Genomic DNA, 20,812 nt, shown 5'->3' with positions numbered 1-20,812 from the left:
CTTGTCATTGTCAAGCAATGCTGCCTGGCAAATTTAAGTTAGGTTGAAAAAGTATTTTTAATGAAGCTGTCCATTTAATGTGTTAAAATAGCTTAGAAATGCATTAAATAGCTCAACTAGTTTTCCATTTTTTCCACAAGTTGAGTAAATCCAAACTCATTCAAATCACAGAAGCAGTCTTGCTTACTAGCTTATTACAAGTGGCTTTCATGTGTTTGGTTGACCATGAAGAAAACTAGAGCTGTCCAAGCAAAAGAGTGTGCCTAAAATGCCTAAAATGTGTATTGATTGGTCTGTCTTTAGACAATACTCTAAAATGAATTGAGTCTCCTCCCATAGGCATTTTGTCACCCAAATATAAGACAAATCAAAAAAAAATCACCTTTGTATTAGAAGCAGTAAAATTTAAATTTTGTGTAGAATTGTGAGATTTCCATCACTAGATGGTACACTTTTATAATTCCAGCTGTATGCATTTGACTGCTGAACTCTGCCTGCACTTTAATAGCACAAATATGCAAATGTCCAACGGTTAATCTGGTAAGCTGTGCTGTCCTGTCTCTTTCTGTTATGTGATATGTGTATTTGTCTTTAATGGTTGTTGGTACCTTAATGTGTCCTTTGAATTGCCCCATGTGGCATAAATTAAGTTGTACTGAATTGAATTGGACTGAATATTGAAAATAATGGTACAATCATTTGTGTCTGTGGAGTCTCCCACAGGGCAAAAGTACCATTTTGTTTTAATAATTCTGACTTCCAGTTAATTGATGCAATTTGTATCCTGGGCTTGAAAGTTTAAAAACCCCTTCCTTAATGCAGCTAATTTAATTAGGAGGTTAATGTTCATTTACTTTTGCATTGAAAAGGGTGAGATAGTCATCTGTAACTGTGGCATTTTCTAAAGCTATAAAACCAGTTATTGTTTGTTGTATTGATTCTCCAAATGGCTATCATGACTTTGCATCACTGGGGATGAAAGTGAAATTTCCTACTTGCCTTGAAAAGGGTGAAAGAGCCATCTATACCTCTACGGTCTCTAAAGCTTTTCAGTCAATTGCAGTTTATCTTTTCAAGCTTTATTGATTTTCCAAATGGCTATCATGACTTTGTGTTTGTGGGAATGAAAGGACCTCCTACTTTACTCCAGTATTGACTGCGCTGTGCATTTTTTTCCAGGCGGTCAACGGTGGTGTCAATGAGTAGAATTTTTCTCCTTTTTTTCTCTTCTTTGTTCCTTCCAAGAATGGACCCACACACACTCACAGACCCACACACACACACACACACACACACACACACACACACACACACACACACTGCTATTGAAGTAAAGTACAATTTCACTCCCTCTGATACTGAACTTTACCGCTCTACATCCATGAAAGAGATGTCAATAGACTATTTTAGAAAGAGGAAAGGCTTTTAACAGTCTCCGCTTTTTTTTCTTTTGTTCAGCTTCTTTTCCTATACACACACTCTGCACATTTGCACTCTCTCTCTCTCTCACACACACACGCGCACACACACACACTCGCACAGATGTGATAAATCAGTTTGAGCTCACGTGAGGAGGGTCTGAGTGACATATTCCCCCTGTGCCACATCTAAGAGCAGACCATACATCACCTGTGTGTATGCACGCTTGTGTGTGTCCGCGTGCATGCGTGCGTGCGTGCGTGTGTGTGTGTGTATGTGTGTGTGTGTGTGTGTGTGTGTGTGTGAGGCTACTCCATTGTCCTACAGCCATTTTCTGTCTGATTTATGAAACCTTTCAGCTCAAAGTCATATGTTATAGAGCACTAAAAACATCCGCTTGACCTGTCCTTTCTTTCTCTCTCTCTCTTTGTCTCACTCTTTTCTGTTCTCTGTCAACCTCGCTGTCTTGTCCATGTCTTTCTTTGTCTATTTCTGCTTCTGTTTGTACCGTTATGTTTATTTCTCTCGCTCTGATGAGGAGGAGAAATGGTTGTTTGCAGCATGGAAGGCAAGGGGAGTGCTGGGAAGGACAGATGATGGGAAACAAAGATGAGGAGGAGTGAAAGGAATAATGTGAAAATGTTATATTCCTAAGGGTTTGGATGAGAAAAGATAACCTTGTTATCTAATGACCTAATGGATGTAACCTAATGAAACTGATCGAAAAAGAACAGAAAAAACAAACATAAATCACTCCTCTTTCCTTTTTTTTTTTACTCTGTATCCCAATACTCAAAATTCTGATCTTTGCCATGTGGTTGCGAAACCCCTCAGTGTTCCTCAGACCACAGTGAGGATTTAGATTGGATCTACGGGCAACACACACACACACACACACACACACGCACACACACACACACACACACAAAGACAGGTGGATATGACAAATCACTGAGTTCTCCTTTAGGAACCAACACTGGTGTTGGTAATGGATTTGCCAGATCACTTGGCATGGCGTTTAAATATTGATGATGTTATTGATGACATCATACTGACCCTGGCTTTAAGCAAACCTGCCTGAAAATATGTTTTCTTCTACCTTTGATTGCGTCGAGGTGTGCTTGATTCATTATTTCAGACTCTTAAACACACTACAACACATCTAAACTGCACATTCACATTCAAATAAATAAAGCATTCAATTATTTATTTATTTTATTATTCAAGCCGCACTATTAGAGCACTATTTCATCCAGATGTTTTTTAAGGGATTGTGTTATTATAGCGTTTGGCAGATCATTCATCATGCCGTTAAATATAAATGATGATATTACTGACCTATGATGGCATATTACTTAATCCTGGTTTCAACATAGATGAATGAATATTGTTCAGAGTCTACATCATGCCACTGAGTCTTGCTTTTAGGTAGCATGTATAGACATAAAACTGTTTCCTGGACTGCTTAAAGTAAAGATGCTGCACACTGCAATTTTAAGGATGGATTTAAGAAATTTCAACTGTAAGGCCTGTAAATATTTATAGGCTTTAATGACACAGATGTATTCCCTTACTATGGACATTGATATATTTGAGGAACTATCTCACCATGTTATTAATGGAACAGTATTCTTAATTATTAATAGCAGTATTATTAACAGCTACGCTGTGTTGCCGATTCTGATTTTAAACATTAATAGAATTATTATTGGTGTGACTGAGCGAGAGGAAAAGATTGATATCCCTGTGCCTGTGTGTGTATGTGTGTGTGTGTGTATGTGTGTGTGTGTGTGTGTGTGTGTGTGTGAGAGAGAGATTCTGTGTCCTCTGAAAACATTAATGCCTTTTCCTTGTCTCTGCTGACCGGAGCTTGGCTCTGCCAGGGTCAGCATCTCAACTGGTTTTAGAAGCCTGTCCATCCTTGCTGGACTGAAGCTGAAGCCTCTTACTGTATCTCACTACATCCAAGCCTTAAACCAGCCTCAGTATCCTAGACCTGCACTAAGACATACAAGAATTTTGCTCCAAAATGAAAGCTATCCACCATTTGAACAAAAATGGACAAGTGCAAGTTTTTTAGTAAATAGTAAGTAAGATGGAGTCATGTATACTTGCTATGAAAGCCCTCACATCAAGCACAAGCCAAGAACAATGCTGGAGTATTATGCTGTGCTATTACACCATGCTAGACAATCCTATTGTTGTTTAATGACCACAAGGTAGTTAAACAGTGAAGTCATACCAGTCTGCTTTTATTATGGAGCACTTGTTCCTCCAAAGCTGATCAATAGCTACACCTCAATCTGTGGTCACGGAGCTGTGTGTGTGTGTGTGTGTGTGTGTGTGTGTGTGTGCAGTCCAAGTGTGTTTGTCTGTGTTTGTGTTATGTCTTTGTTTATCGCATTTTTTTTCTTTCTCTCCATCCCTTTTCTTTTATGCGGGGTCGTAAATCGTATAAAGTAGCCCCAGTGTGTGTGTGTGTGTGTGTGTGTGTGCATTTGTGTTTGTGTGTGTGTGGACAGAAAATGAATGTTGTATACATTTTAACACCCTATTCTCACAGGCCCTCCGTCAATGGAATGGAGCAGGGGGTGGGGTTTGTTTGTGTGGGGTGTGTGTATGTGTGTGTGTGTGTGTGTACTGGGGAGGTTTATACAGGCTCTCTCTGACTCCTTGTGACACAAGTCATTTATTCTATGATGCATAAGCTAAACCCAACAAAACCCACTGAGAAGTAGAAGCACAGAAAACCAGAGAGTGGAATAGAACACAGTAGAATGCAACAGGATAGAACAGTGGGCAGTATGGTGGCTCTGTGACTAGGGCTGAATGTGATTGTCTGTCTGTCTGTGTCCGTTCTGTGATGGACTGGCAACCTGTCCAGGGCGTTTCCTTTCCTTCCGCCCAATGCATGCTGGGATAGACTCCAGCCCCCCATGACCCTAAATAGGAATAAAAAGTTAAAGAAAATGAATGAAAGAAGAGAATAAAATGGGTATTTGATAAGATTATGAGCCAGAACGGCACAGTGGAATGCAATTCAATTAAACACAATAATATTGGTAAACATATAGCAATATAACATACAGTATAACAGTAAACATTAGAGTAGAGTAGAATATAGAATAACGCTTCAACTATACATAGAAGTTGATAGAACAGCAAAGAATAGAAAAGGTGGCTCAGTCATCAGGTATCGTTAGGGTTTGTCTGGTTTTCCTCTGCTTCCACTCTTCTCCCCCTGCATTGTGTTCCTGCTGACACAGCTCTCTCAGGCTAGAGTATAGAGCACAAACACACACACACACACACACACACACACACACACACACATAGTCCAGATTGTGTTTCACTATAATGCATTCCTCTCATAGAAGTATAAATGCAATTTCCCTCTAGAATGTCTCCACCCAGCAGCCAGTCCCATGCCTCTAGTGAATAGCTTGAATGGAAAAAGAAATGCTGAATGAATAGCACAGTATATATACTACATTCTAAGCATTTGATACATTTATACAGTATGCACTATTTTTATGTTCAATCCGTTCAGAAATGAATCATAATAATGCTTTTTATTTGTATGCTCCAAGACAAAAAAAAAAAAAAATCACAAGAGATTAACACTATTTAACTTAAAAATGAAAATGCAAAAGTGCAAAAAGTGAGTTTTGAGGACATGCATTGTAATGCACTGTGATGAGTAATATTTGTCACAAATCTGGTATTGCTGTTATTACTGAGATTGTCATTGGTTATGCAGTATAGCTGCTATAGCTGTTTTTACTGTTTGGTGATGTCTGTTATGACTCATTGACTGCGTTTACATGGACTTGAGTATCCCGGTTATAATCAGGTTTTTGAAGTATCCAGTTTTTGTGTTTGCAAATGTAAACATCATATCCCGATTTCAGAAACGTGGATAAGCCCATATCCCGGTTTTGAGAAACCCGATTATGCTAGCTGGAGTACTCCGAAAGAAACCGGGATACTGTTGCATGTATACATCTTATCCCGGTTTCTAACCGCTGCCGACTACCTGCGCAGGCGTGGCTTCAGCCAAGTGACGTAACAGAAAAACACAAACAATGGCGGCAACGAGAGCGTCTCACTTCTAGAGCGATGAGGAAACAGAGTTTTGTCTTTCGGTGATGAAAGAATTAAATATACTTGGCAGTTTAGATGGGAGAAAGCATCGAAATGCTGACCTATTCAAGTCTGTAGTATACAGACTACAGGATGCCGGTTTCCCAACACGTACAGTGGAGCAAGTCAGCTCACGGTGGAAAATACTAAATATAGCTATAGCCGCTTATAGCCCGCTATAACCCAAAGTGGTCTCATTTTCAATAGCCACAGTCAAATTAATTTAAGGTTAACAGTTACAGAGGAATATCAGATTAACGATTTCAAAATTGCCGGTTTGTGTTGTAAACGTCACAGGCGCCTGCGCAAATAGCGTGCAGTAATCAGTAACCGGGATACTATACTATATAATAACCAGATTTCTCTGTGCTCCATGTAAACGCCATATCCCGAATATGATCAAAACCGGGATAAGCCTCATAACCGGGATACTCACGTCCATGTAAACGCAGTAATTATGTCATACTCTGATAGAAAATGCCTTTAGAAAATATCTATAATGAGCATATGATGATTTTATTGTCTCAAAAACCTTTTCATCTACACATTTTGAAGTTCATAGATTAGAATTTGAGTTATTTTAACATTTTGCAGTAGTAGTAGCAGTAGCAGTAGTAGTGGTGGTAGTATTAGTGTTGATTTAAAAAATAGTCTCCATGAACACACTCTACTCACCAGTCCCGAGCCCTGGAGTTGATCCTAACCCAGCATGGCATATAAATTGCACCTTGAACGCTGCTTCTCTTTAGGGAGGGACTTTAGCGGTATTGAGGATGGATGATGGGGATGGGGATATTCCACTGTATTTTAATGTCTTTTCAGCACCTGTGCACTGCTATTGTTTTGGGAGGGAGGGTATAGGCCTAAGTGTGATATTTCTGTAGAGTGAGAGGGTGCGGGCTCCATAGGGAGACTGATGTACAGGACTGTTTAGAGAAGTAGGTAGAGAGAGAGAGAGAGAGCAAGAGAGAGAGATAAGAAAGTTTAGTCTGGTATATAGAGAGAGTGAAACAAATAGATTCTATAGCAGGACATTTAGAGAAAGGTGTGTGGGTCTGTGTGTGTGTAGGAGAGAGAGAGAGAAAAAGCACAAGAAAAAGACATGATTTGTGATGTGAGACTGAGCGTAATGTGTTTTCTATGATATATTTCTGCAGATATTACACTCATTCTCACAGCTCCCAGGGTTTATGGTTTCATAGAGATGAAGGGAAATGAAGGAACGAGGAAAGGCAGAATAAAAGAATGGGGAGGAAGAGAGGAGAAATGAGAATAGAGTTGAATGGTTTTCATCCAGAATGGCTTACATTTTTAACCTTCATAATCATTTTAATATTATTACTTTGGAGGCAAAGTTCAGGCAGAATTCAATCACGTTTCATATTGAGTTCTGCTTTCGTGATAAGAGTAAATTAGCTTCAAATTATGTTCTTGCAGGTCTTCATTTATCCTTTGATAGTCATTAAGCTGTTACCAAGCTTTCAAAAGTGCAAGAATAAAAGAATAAAAAAATAGAATCACTGACCAGGTCCCTTATCTTTCAGTTCGAGCTGCACATGTCAACAAAACGTAAACATAATTGATCAGAATAACTATTTTTGTCTATGTGCACACAGTCGGTCTACTTGCTAATCTGCTAGCTATCAACTTTAATGTGTCATGTCATTAGCTAGCATGTTGCTAACCTTTTATTAGCATGTCGCTGGCATGTAGTGTGGCGTGATTCTGGGGTTTTTCCCACCCCATCATCCCTGTGGAATGTCTGGCACTCCTGATGGCCAGACACACACACACACACACACAAACAGAAAGCACCGTCTTTGGACCGCTAACGAGGTTTAAATAAAGACTGAGCTAAGTGTTTTTTGTTCTAATCTAATCCCTTCTCTGTTGGCTGTGTGTGTGGAGATTGACTCACTGAATGGTCATTCAGAAAGACACACACACTGCTGAGAGGACACACACACACACACACACACACACACACACACACACACACACACACTAGCAGAAACATACAAAGCTAGGCCGGGGAATAATCATTTCTTTACCACGAAGACAAAGATATACTTCAAGGAACTGTTACGCGCATTTACTTCGCTGTGCTTGTGCGCTTATGTACATTTGCCTTGTGCGCGTGTGTGTGGGTGTGTGTGCGCTCAGCATTAATAATTGTTTGAGTGTCTGTGGCTTTTTTTTTTTTTTGGACTGGGGGATTTCCAGCTTCACAGAAACAAACACATGCACACATAAAACAGAGCAATATCTGTGTCACATGCAGTGTAACTGGGTAAGTGTATTTTTAACAGTTAAACTAGTGTGACCTCCTGTAAGACTACTGTTGTGTGCTGAAGGCCTTGGAGACAGGGAGGGATGGAGGGAGGGGGGTAGAGGGCATGAGAGATGGAGTGTGTCTGACTGTGTGTGTGTGTGTGTGTGTGTGTGTGTGTGGCTACGTTTCTCACTTCTCATATATTGCCTGGATGTGTTCATCGATGCATTTTTCCTCCTTCCATCATTTCCGTTCATGAAATTGAATGCTGCAGTTATAATGTGCATATACATATGTGGATGATATGACTTTCCATATTTCCATTTTTCTCTGTGTGTGTGACTCACATGGGTGCCCAGGGTTCAGTGTTGATATGCGTATGTATTTCCTCTGTTGACGGAGAGAAAGAATATTCATGGAACGATTGATGTTTTTGTTTGCTTACCTTTTGCAAGAGAAAGAGAAAAAGATGGAAAAATAGATATAGATGCAGGCAGTCAGAAAGAGCAGGAGATTGATCTTTGTGTGTGTGTGTGTGTGTGTGTGTGTGTGTGTGTGTGCGCACACAGGTGTGTCTATCAAGTCTTTATCTCTACCTTCAGACCTCTGCAGGCTGATGCCAGAAAAATAACTGTTTGAAAAATAGACAGCTTCTATTGGCTGGCTCATCATCAGATAAGTCAGCTGATTGGTGGTGATGTCAGGCTGAGTTCTCAGAGCGTTTCCCATCATGGTGATCTTGACGTGATTGGGCTGTGAGCAAGACTTATTAAAACATGCCTGGGAGCCTAAACTGGGTCAGCGGCCTGTTTATGTTGGTCCCTTCATAACATGATAAGAGTTCTTGCCTCTTCCAGATTCCTAAGTGAGACTAAATTTACTAAATTTGGCTAAAACTGCTGTTGTGGGATATATGGAAATTCTCTATATTCACCATAGAGATTTAAAAGCTTCAGTTATACCCCAGTGTCTTCACAACAGTGTATTTTTGAGATGCATAGCAGTTTTATCCACATGCTTGTTTCTGAAACCATGTTTGTGTGCTTTTTTTATGCTCCTCTGTGTGTGTGTGTGTGTGTGTGTGTGTGTGTGTGTGTGTGTGTGTGTGTGTGTGTGTGTGTGTAGCAGTGTGGACAGGATCCAGCAGCTCAGAAGAGAATACCAGCAGGCCAGGAGAGAGGGAGTGGCGCCAGCTTATGAAGAACTGGACCCACGACGCAGAGGACCCGAAAACGACACACACAGGGTGAGGAGCACAGACACACACATACACACACATACACACACGCACAAACACACAAACACACACACTCACGCACACACACACACACACACACAGAAAACGGTGGAAATGAAATGGCCATGTTTAAGTCCACAGAAACCCACAGACACACCTCAAAACACCTACAACAAGTGTTCTGATGTCTATGATGAAGTGTGTGTGTGTGTGTGTGTGTGTGTGTGTGTGTGTGTGTGTGTGTGTGTGTGTGTGTGTGAATGAATCTAGGAGAGACACATGAGAAAACACAAATGCTGACAACCATGTGTCAATTGCCGACTTTCGCACTCTCTTAAATTCAAATTCAAAATGAGCTACTACATATTTACTACTACATAAAAGCATTCTATGCACTATGTTCAGTAAATACAAAACAAATTCATTTAAAAATAAAAAATACCTTATGAATAGTGTCGTAGTGAAATATGAATTCTGAGGTCATCATAAGAAAATGAATTTGGCAGTAAGTAATGTTGTTAAATGTTTGCTCCCCCTCTCCAAGCACCACAGGGAGTTTATAGGAATTTGGAATTGCATTTTCAATTTAGGGATTTTATATTTCTCTATTTCTTTTTTCATGATCTCTATTAATCTGAAGTAGTTTTGAAGAGGTTTTAGACTCTTCATCCGTCTCTTTTAACATTCTCTCCAGTAGTCTGTATACTGTATTAGTACTGATTGAGTTTGTCTCTTCTCAGTAACATTTATTAACAGCTTTCTTCACAAAAAAAAGAAAATCAGTATGTGTGTGTGTGTGTGTGTGTGTGTGTACGCCTGTGTGTGCGCACGTTGCTGCACTGTATCAGATATCCAAGTGATCACTGTATGCTTGTGTGTGCCTGCCAGTGTTTGTGTACAGTAAGCGTGTGTGTGGTTATGCGCGAGGTTTCTTATTCCCTATCAGCTATCAGAGTGATCACTGCTTTTATTGAGTCTGCTGCGAGATCAAAGACCTCCGCCTGTCAGTCACAGGACTCTCTTTGATTTGAATGGCTCCTGTAGGCATTGAGCTGATAGAGTTGATATGATGCAGTTTTTTTGTTTTTTTTTACTGAGGATCAGACACAGATGAGATGAATAGAGACTGTGTAGACTCAGCTGTCGTGCTGTGGTTAGTGTTTTTCAATCCAGGCTGGTACAAAATCATCATCACATCCTCATAGATATTCTTTGTCATGTTTTTCTAAAAGGGATGGATCCACCCCTGAGTCACGCTAGAAGCCGTTGCTGTGCTTCTTCAGTGTGATAATTTGAAGAGTTCCAATTCAAAATACTGTAATTCATCCAAAAACATAATCCTTATCTGAAGATCATCATTTAACATTTCTAAATGATGAGGATTTAGCCTGCACAAGTGTTATCATTTCGTCAACCAGGCACTTATGTCATCTACTGTCCTTGTTCTGATTTTCAACCATTTTGTACGAGTAGGTGTCGCTTCTGTCAAATGATGGCACGGTAATGGCGTCTCCCCTTGAAGCCTTGCGCCCGGCCTCTAGTAGTTATTACGGGTTACAGTGATGATGGAGCAGGTGCGTGGCAATACCTGCCACGTTGTTTGACAGTTTTGTTTCAGGCTAGCGATTTGTTCCATGTCTGTTACGCTCTGCCACGCCATCGCTTCCACCATTGTCAAACATCACTTTCTCAGCCACTATTTATTTATAAACCGCAGTTATTTGTCACTCAACATTTAAACATGGGTAAAAGGGCATTCCTGAGACTGAAATTTGAATTCACGGAAAATGACACGATTGGAATATTTATTTCAAAGTCGTGATCACATGAAAGTGTCGGTCAGCCGCATCCTGTTATAGTTCTGTGGGGACACACAGGAACACAGGCGACAGGGAGGGTTTTTATTCTTTCTCCCTTTCAGAAACACTGTCCAGTTCATATAAACAAATCTCACGCGCGGCCCATTCAGGGACACGGTCCAAGTAGCTCTGAGTACAGTCAATCCCCTCAGCTCACACGGGTTCTGGTGTCTTTCTCCCAGGCTGCACCGCCGACAGAGAGAACAGGAGGTAGATATGAGAGTGTTACCACGAATCGGGTCCATCCCGACTCTCGCACGACCTCGCCTCTGCTTGCCGCAATCACATTCAAGATTGCCAAAACGACAACCACATCATCTGTATTTACAAGGTTGCTTTTGGAATTTTTCAGGCCGTAGCTAAATCTGCTGTGACACATGCATAGGTTTACTGTAGCATGTTATGTTTAACCACAGCACCATGATCTTCAAGAGCCAAATTCAGCTCAGTCGGTCAGTCAGACTTCTCTACACCCGGGTAACTTCATCACAGTGTGGTAAGAAAATAGTCTTCTATAAATCATATATTCTTTATTGAGCAGTATTTAATGAAAAGGAAGTAAAAGTTCTATTTTCACATCTTAGCTACAATTTTTTTCACAAAATTGGAGAAAGTCAGACTGAATGGCCATTTCATTTCCACTCCATCATTCTGACATTGCCTCCATGTTAGCCGTTTTCTGTGTGTGTGTGTGTGTGTGTGTGTGTGTGTGTGTGTGTGATTTTCCCTGAACCAATCACTAGTGACTGACGTATTCGACCGCTCTGACGTTATTTTCAGTTACACTGATGCTGAGCTTATTTACTAACTTTACCAAGAATGTCGGTCGTTTTTGACAAAATTATGTCAAGGAATGATCTCAACAAATATTAATCTGCCGAAATGCCAATGAAAAACTGTTGCACGAACGGTTCAAAGTTTAGTCCCGCCCTCAAAGGCGCTGATTGGCCCGATGGTTTTTCCGATGTTGAATAGAGCAACACCAGACTCTGAATCGATCGACCAAATCTGAAGAGGCGGGTCGCGATTCAGGAGTCTGGAACCAGACAGAAAGTAAGGGAGGAGTACCTGTATAATAGCCGAGCTCTGTTTGTTTATGTGTAATGCTTTTTGCAATGTGCACTGCTTAGGGGAATTACAGTATGCCCTGTTTAAGCCATGCTGAGCCCTAACAGTCCTGCATAAGGGAAATACAGTGTGCGCTCGTACACCAGACAGTACGGTAGAAGTCATGAGCAAGGACAGGATCCTCACTGCAGCAATATGACGATATCAGGGTTTCCTATATACTGATTATACTACCCAGCCAGGTAAATTAAGAGCTGCAAATGAAAATGTCTGTTTTAAATTTATTCTGGCTTCTCTGATGCACTAAGATGGCATTCAATATTGTGGAGTTTTATGTACCAAAGTACTTAAAGGTACAATGAATATTTTGGAAACTTAAAACCTTCGCCCCTCTATCCATGCAGTGTGTTAAGCCAAAGTTATAGTTGCCCCACTTTAATGCACATCTACAAGTCATTTGGTTCGTGCCCAGCCAGGGGCAATCTCCTTTCCCCTGCGATCAATAGCCATACATTCACCCCTCTCTGCCGCCAAATGAGAAAACTTTCTTGTTTACAAAGCAGAGAGAGAGCAATTAGCATGCTTCAGAGGTGGAAATTAAGTTTGAAGTTTGAAAGTGAAAAAAAAAGAAAGAAAGAAAAACACAACGGTAGCAGTCACAACAGCGCCAAAAAAGCCCACCTCATTAAGGATGATGCATTTATTAATTAAAGCAGCGGTGATTATTTACCTGAGTTGCTTTCTGTGGGAAGTGTGGAGTGAGGAGTGATGGTTATGGAGGCGAGCCCATTGCAAACTAATTCAATTTCACTTTTATTGGTTTGTTTGTTTCTCCAAAAGACGTCTTTTTTTTGTAGAATTTGCTGAATGACTATAAAAAGTAAAAGCAAACCTGAAACTCTTTTGTTTAGGGTGAGAGAAAGAAGAAAGGAGAAAGAGAGAGAGAGAGAGAGAGAAAGAGAGAGAGTTCCTAATGCAATGTAGCCACAGTATTTTGAGTGTGTTTTGTCCCTGTGGCTCCATTACCATCTCATTGATTCATGGTTATGGGTTAGCTGTCTTTGCTAGCAAAATTATGTTTGCCTAGAAACAATTATCAAGCAACAAAAGCCACACCACAAGTTTGTTTCCATGTGTGTGTGTGCGTGCATGTGGGCTTGTGTGTGTATTTTGTAAAACAACAACAGACTTTTCCCCCTAAGGAGAGGGGAACTAAATCAACAGGGTGCTGTTCCTGTCACACACACACACACACACGCACACACGCACAAACACACACACTCCTACACAGAGGGTATGGCAGCCAATTGTTATTGTGGGTGGTGTGATACAGCCTTTATTACAGCATTTAATTATAATGAAAAGCATCCATCTAATTTTTTCCTGTTCTCTAGTTTCAAATATGTCTGTTTACAGTTAGTCATTTAAATTGCCGTTTGCAGTGTGATGCAACATGAAATAACATGAAAACTTCAACTCTAGAACATACTGAGCGGTGTTACTGTCTGCTCACAACACTGCTGTGGATTTTATTTTGTTGCATCTTTTATTTATCTGGGGAGGGGTTTGCTTGGCACATGTGCTTTTTTAGCACCAGCTTGCTTCATGTTCTTTATGAAACAGTCCGCACCTGGAGCCTCCCAGTGCAACCGCAGTCTATGACTGACTTTCCCCATCCAGATTTTCCCCCAGCGAGTGTGGGGATTTGAACTGGTGACTTTCTGTGAGGTCTGGAAAAGTATGGAACGGTATTCTTGTTCAGTCCTGATTCATCTGACTACACATTTTATGTATTGTAGTTGTAGACACAGTCATTTCACATATTGGGATATTTGGCAATGTGAAGAATAATATCCAGCTATAGAGTGACATGGTCTTGTTGACATTCATACTGCCCAGCCACTATTGGCATATTGAACACTGACCAAAATCTACAAATTCAGTCATGAAATTAAGGTCTGGAAAAGTGTGGATCTTTTTAAATTTCCATTTAAAAAGATCCACTCTTTTCCAGACCTTAATTTCAAATCTATAGGAATAGAATATTTCTGGTAGAAAACTTCTCTTTGAATGCCAGAGCTTTGATGCTGTTGGATACGTTTAATGTTTTTTTTACAAGAATGTAAGTGAATTAGAAAGCAGAAATCTGCTGACCTCTCCCCTCCACTTAACTCCTCTTGCTTTACTGTGCTCACTGTATTTCAAGGGGAATGCCACTAATTAGAAAATGTAATAATTTAACATATAGCATTAAAATGCCTTGTGAAGTTGGCTTGTATCTCCAAAAATACAGTTTTAAAATATGTCTTGTGTTTAACCATAGCTTCAGCAGGAGTTGTTCATGTTTACAATGTTAATAAGACAATACTAGTCCAGAGACAGTATTTTTAACGTATATTCTGAAATTTGGTAACACCCGCCCCTCAAAGCCAGGTTGGACAGAGTGCCACTTACTGTTAATGGACTAGGAGTCAAGGTTAGGACAAGAACAAGAGACTCAAACTACTTATCATTTCCCCATTATCCCATCCTTGTTCCTGTCCTTTCACCTTCTTCCCTTAATTCTCCTCATCTGCCTCTTCCCTCTGTCATTTCTCTATATTTCTACCTCTCATTGTCCACCTGACAACTCCTTAGTTAGCATTAAATTTGAGGGCATATCTGTGTGAGAAGAACAGTTTAGCTGGCTGACCTCCCCCATCGTTAAAACAGGAACAAATCAGTCGACTTGTGGAAGGGTGGAAGTGTTTTATGCTAATCCCACCCAATACGAGTCATGGTAGAGACAGGAGACAAGACAATGATTCATTTGTTTATCTGTTTCTCTAATTCACCTCCTTATCTTTGCCCTCCTCTCCTTGCCCTCCTCCTAATTCCTGTCCTGTTAACAATTACCAATGTTGTGAGCTTGAAAAGTAAGACTGAGTGAGACTGGTGGTGTCAGCAGATCATGAAGGCAGCTAATGTTGGAGGCAGCTGGAGTTTGATAGCTTCTGAATTCCTAACGTGGAGTGGGAAGTAAAAAAGTAGAAATATTCGACCTAAGTGAAATATGGTTTCATCAAGGGGGATGGCGGGCAGCTAAATTAACGTTCATCATTGCATTTTCCCAAAATATCTTTAGTTAACTTGATGGATGCATTAATTACAAAGCTGATATCACCTCCCTTGATTCCACTTAGCACAAATTATTGGGTCCGCAAAGTTGGGGAAAGGAGCAATTTACCTTCCCGCCATCCCCCAAGTTAATATTGCACAAATCCGTCAACTGTGGAAGCGGAGGAGTTTTATCGCACTCCACCCTTGGGGAGTTATGGTTAAGACAGCAGACGAGACATTTATTCATCAACTTATCTGCTGTCCCTTCTCCTCCCTTCTCTCATTGTTTTCTTTTGACGTCCTTTCCTCTTCTTGCCTCGCCCTTTTTCCCGTCATCTGCCTGCTCCTCACACCACAATACTCCTCCTCGTCCTCCTTTTTCTTTTTTTCTTATTTTCTCTTAGGCCCTGAATACTTTGTATACACACGCACACACACACACACACACACACTCTGATTATACCTCTGATCTGTTGTGACAGGACTCATTACAAGAGGGGTGCAATATATACATTTGTGCTCATAAAAAACAGCTTACTCTCTTGCATTACTTCAAAACTTGAGTCAAATAGATGTTTTTTTTGTGGTGTGTTTGTTTCTTTTGGTAATTTATAGCCCCCTGTGTCCCCACCTCGCAGAGACCAGTAACATTTGCCAACTACTTTTTATGTAAATTAGTTTGAAAGTGTCCGATCTAATGGAAAGAGGTATTGATCAGGAAAGGTCAGATCAATAGGGGAAGGGGAAAAAAAACATACATAGTTCCAAACCTGAAACTCAAACTAAAAGATAGTGAAGGATTTGTGCAAATACTAATGTTGCCTCACAGCAAGAAGCACACAGGTTCAATTCCTGGTCCTTTCTGTGTGGAGTTTGCGTGTTTGCGTGGGTTTCCTCTGGTTTCCTCACACGCTCCAAAGACATGCAAGTCAGGTGCAGTGAAGACTCTCAGTTTCCCATAGGTGTGAGTGGGAGTGATTGTCTCTCTATCTGTGTTATCCCTGTCCACGGTGTTTCCCTGCCTTCTGTCCAATGCATGCCGGGAGAGGCTCCAGCCCTCCTCGTAACCCTGAGTAAGTGGGTGAAGAAAATGAATGAATAATCTACTGTAGTAGACTCTAGTAAACCCTCCCCATATCCATATAAAGTTTACTTGGATCTTCACTGCTGGAGTTTGGATTCCAGGCCTGGAACTGTAGCCACATTGAGAAAAAAAAAAAACGTTAAAGATGAGAATTGCACCCTTCCCTCGAAGCTTTTTTTTTTGTCTTTTTCTAATTTTGAGAGAGACCGTCCCTTGACCTCAAAATTGCTGGCTGGAGGACAAGAGAACCTGAACCCCTCCCATGACATGCATATGTATGGATGAGTGATTTGAATGTGTGTTTTTACCGCGGCATACATATACTGTATATGGGAGTAAAATCTCACAGTGTGTGTAATATGATAATCTGGTGCTTCCATCTAAAAGTTGAGTGCTCAGGGCCATATCATAGCCTGTGGTCCTTTTATAGTTTGGGTCTCAATCAGATGATGCCCTCTGTTTATTAAATTAATTGTCAAATAGAAGATGCATTCAGATTATTACAGCAAATTGACAATAAAAGCATTCAGCTGCCATTCCACTCTGTTGACCCCCTATCCCTTGTCAGCCTTGTTTATCTAGGGTGCAATTTCCCAAAAAGCCATCTCAGTTCTAAGATCATCTTTGTTCCATTGTCAGTCAATGGACAAAGATGTTGCAGTGCTAAAATGGTTTTATGGCTCTGCGGGCTTTAAGGCATGGTTACAACTTAAATAATAGCTTGCCTCAGAGTCCGTTACTCTATTTTTAGTTAGCCCAATGACACCAAGATGAATTTGTGCCTGTGAGAAATCCCTGATTTCTTAATTGTTTAAACTCAAGTTTAAAAAAGGGGATGCCTTCAGTATTTACCATGCAGTCTGTAATTTGAAAGCACTTGTCTATTTCACAACATATGCTATGGATTTCAAAGGCAAGGTAATCCAAAAGTAGCTGAAATTACAAAACTTAGTTGGAGTTGGACAACTGCTCGGCATCGGTGACCATAAACCTGTGATAAACCTCTCTTGGTCTACAGGTAGCACCCATTATATTGTCACTGAAGTTTAAACTTCATAATAAATATATACGTAGTTTTCATGGATTTGCAGTTTCAAAAGCATAAACCCCCTTCCTTCCTACCTCTCCTCTGAATGATTCATACACAACTTTTAAAAGCAAGGGTCAGTGTTGCCTTCAACAGGGATTGGCATATGGTACAAATTCAGTGGGTGTCGTTGGCAATGAAGAACAGAATGCTATTGGTCATCATGCTGGCAAAATTGCTCATCTGTATTGCCTCTACTGCTGCCCATGCATGGCTTCAACAGGATCTTGTATCATATCCTGTTGATCAAGACTGAATTCCCTGTACTGGCAGAACTATATCCGGTCCAGTCCTGTATGTAGTCATTCATAAATAAATGTATGTCTCTATGTATGTGTGTATTCATTTTTGAATGTGTGCACCTTTTGGATGCGTTTTTGTTTTTTTTGTGTGCGTGCGTGTGTGTGTGTGTGTTTCTGGATATGTTTCCTCTTGGTTCAAGGTTCCAGTCCTCGATCCTCTCTGAACTGGGTCCAGTATTCTCTCTAACCTTGTCGCTGTTACCGTCCCCAGACAGACACACCATTGTGTGATTCACAATAGAATTTGGGAAAATCCCAGCAAGCTATTCCCATAACCTTTCTTATTTTTATCTTTTGCCCATTCTAATCTCACTACATTTTAAAAACCCAGGTTGGCAGGTTCAACATGTGTAAAGTGAACACCATATTTTACATTTTACATTAAAATAGAAATGCTAAAGTTTCCGATAGTGCCTATTATTTCATGCTTAAGATATATAAAAATATATTAGAAAAATATGTTAGAAGAGTGTTGCTTTTTGTATTTTGTTTTTATTTATTTATTTAACCCTTTACTCTGGCATTCCTCATTGTCAAAATGTTGGGTTTTTTTTAAATATATTTTATATTGTGTTCCGTTGATCAAAATCCACCATATTTTCCATTTACAAACCTCTAGTGGACTGTAGTTGATTTAGCCTACCTTGCATTTTATAGACTTGATAAATTCCTTAACAAGACAGCCAGTAGATTTGGGGAGATATTGGAATGTTCACAAAACCTCCCTTTGGATCTTGGCATCATCTTTGAAAAACACTGCCTCAGAGAAACTTAAAATGCTTCAATAATATTATTGGGCCACTGACTCACAGTGTTGACTTGGACAGAGACACAGAGCCTTTTCACAATAAGAAAGACAATTTAGTGCCATGTTCCGTACGTGTGTGTGTGTGTGTGTGTGTGTGTGTGTGTCACCCATTGAAGCTCATGACTAACGGTGAACACAGTAAGATTTTCCATTCCACGGGAAGCAGAATAAAACTCAGTGGCGCACAATATCTGTCTATTTAGAGTACAGGGTTATTTAAGGTCTGGCCTCCAATTGTTCCAGCGAGACTTTTTCTTTGTCTAAATGCCCTACAAACAAGACTTGTATGCTTGGGGAAAAATCAAATTGTCACATTGTGCCACTTACGTTTAACCATGTAGAGTTTTCTCGAAACACATAATTATTAAATGAATTGTTGTCATGACACTTGGCAGTGCGCCCCATAGACCCTTAGAGCTCAATATATTTCATTATTTCCCTTTCCTTTTGATGCAAAATTAACAAGAAAGGCTTTCTTTTTGGTGGGGAAATGTTACTGGGAACTCCCATGTTGGACGAGTTCTGCGCTATTGTTTCACTGTTACAATAAATTAAGACTAAACATCAAATTCATGTTGATTTTGGCAATATTTCGAAGTGCAATATCTGTCATAAATATATGGTATGTCTGAGCTTGGGAGAGATGTGTATTCCAGGCATGAAGAGATTGATCATCAGAGGGAAATCTAATGAGCGATATTCCCACAATCTACTGTTGTGAAGCTATTGGAAGTGCTTCAAACCTGACGAAGACATTAGTTGTAGTTCCTGTGTTTGGGCTGGGACCTTTGACCTTTGCTGCAGGTCCCTGGTGTTCTGCGGTTTAATCAAGTTTTCCATTTGTTCCTTGTTGAATCTGAACTTCAGTGTAGACATTAAAAGTGTGCCACAACTTCCACAAGTCGTATTGCAACTGCGACATCTGTCCAAGCAATCAAATTTGGTATTTTTTTTCCACATCACGCAGCCCTATCATAAGAATACGACTTCGTAGGACCTATATCAGTAATTTCACAACAATGATGGGGAAAACAACCCGCTCTACGCCCTCCCTCCCATACACACACACACATGCACACACCTCCCTACATGACCTCCAAACTGTTCCTATGAATGTACTTCAGCCATTATGAGAACAGAAATAGCCGTGCTACCTTGGGTGCTTAATAGGTGGACAGGCAGGGGATCGAACCCGAACTCTCCCCGAGTAGAAATGGACTGCGGCCCAACCTTGCAGCTGAATGGGGTTCTTTGTTATTACAGACAGGGTCGAGAGGGCTGTTTGTGGCCCACATGAAAACTGTTTTTCAGCTCTCTCTCCATTCTCTCTCTCCATTCTCTCTCTCTCTCTCTCCCTCGATTTTAATCTTGTTTAATCTAGTTTTCCATCGCATTCAGTATGGTTCGTGTTCTTTCAGTGATTTTTTCTCTCTCGACCTGTCGCGCTCTCCCTGTGTTTCCCCACTTCCCGTCTCTCTTTCTCTCTCTCTCTCCACTAAGAGGGGCAGTATTATTTTTCTATAAAATATGGGAATGAATAGTTGTTGTTTTCATGGGGCATTTGGTTGGAAGAATGATTTATCCATCCGTCTATAGATAGTAGTATCCTATTTGTTTGGTTGTAAAGAGAGGGGAAGATGGAGAGAGACATTGAAGACAAGACAGAGCAGCTGAGATGGAGAAAGGGGGAAAAAAATGAGAAAGAACAATATATGTAGTCAGACACCAAGTGCAATGGGGAAAAGAGAAATGAAGACAGAAGAGAGAGAGGAGGAGAAAAAGTGAAAGAGAGACGATTTTGTTCTTCAGGCTGCCGACTGTATCAACTAAAGCCATATTTCTCCAGTCTCAGTGCCAGCTCCGGGTGACCGTAAATCCACTGGAATACACTGCGCCACAGCAGCCAATCGCCACAGCAACACACACACACACACACACACACACACACACACACACACACACACACACACACACACACACACAAACACACACACACACACATTGCAGACCACATTTCTAATCTGTTGATTAGAAAGGGGTTGCATTACAAGGGGATTGAATATATAATTTTTTGCTCATACAGCGGATACACACACACACACACACACACACACACACACACACACGCACACATGGCCAAAGAAATACAAATATACACATGCAAGCAAATTCATGCAAATTATCCATATTTGCGCACACACACACACACAAATGTGTTCTCACACACATGCATACATACACTGCCAAGTGCTAACGCTAAACCGTCATAACCACAGATATTCTCATGGAAAAACACATTAGTGCTTTTATAAACCCACTGCTTAGATCATATTCTCTCTCGTTCTCTCTCTCGCTCTCTTTGTCACACACACACACACACACACACACACACTGAGCGCACCATAAGTGTAATGTACTTTATATTTAACTGCCA

General features: G+C 40.5%; 1 protein-coding gene across 1 annotated transcript in view; it reads left to right on the top strand.

The window, feature by feature from the left end:
- Positions 1-20,812, top strand: part of LOC139912160 (partitioning defective 3 homolog B-like) — a 234,727-nt gene that overhangs the window by 169,447 nt on the left and 44,468 nt on the right. Inside the window, exon 22 of the mRNA XM_078286087.1 lies at positions 8,963-9,080. Within this exon, the coding sequence (XP_078142213.1) occupies positions 8,963-9,080 (118 nt within the window). The remainder of the gene's footprint in view (positions 1-8,962; positions 9,081-20,812) is intronic.

This window comes from Centroberyx gerrardi, chromosome 10 (genome assembly GCF_048128805.1).
Source record: "Centroberyx gerrardi isolate f3 chromosome 10, fCenGer3.hap1.cur.20231027, whole genome shotgun sequence".
Lineage (NCBI taxonomy): Eukaryota > Metazoa > Chordata > Actinopteri > Beryciformes > Berycidae > Centroberyx > Centroberyx gerrardi.
The sequence above is the reverse complement of the archived record's forward strand: the minus strand, read 5'-3'. Positions and strand labels throughout refer to the sequence as shown.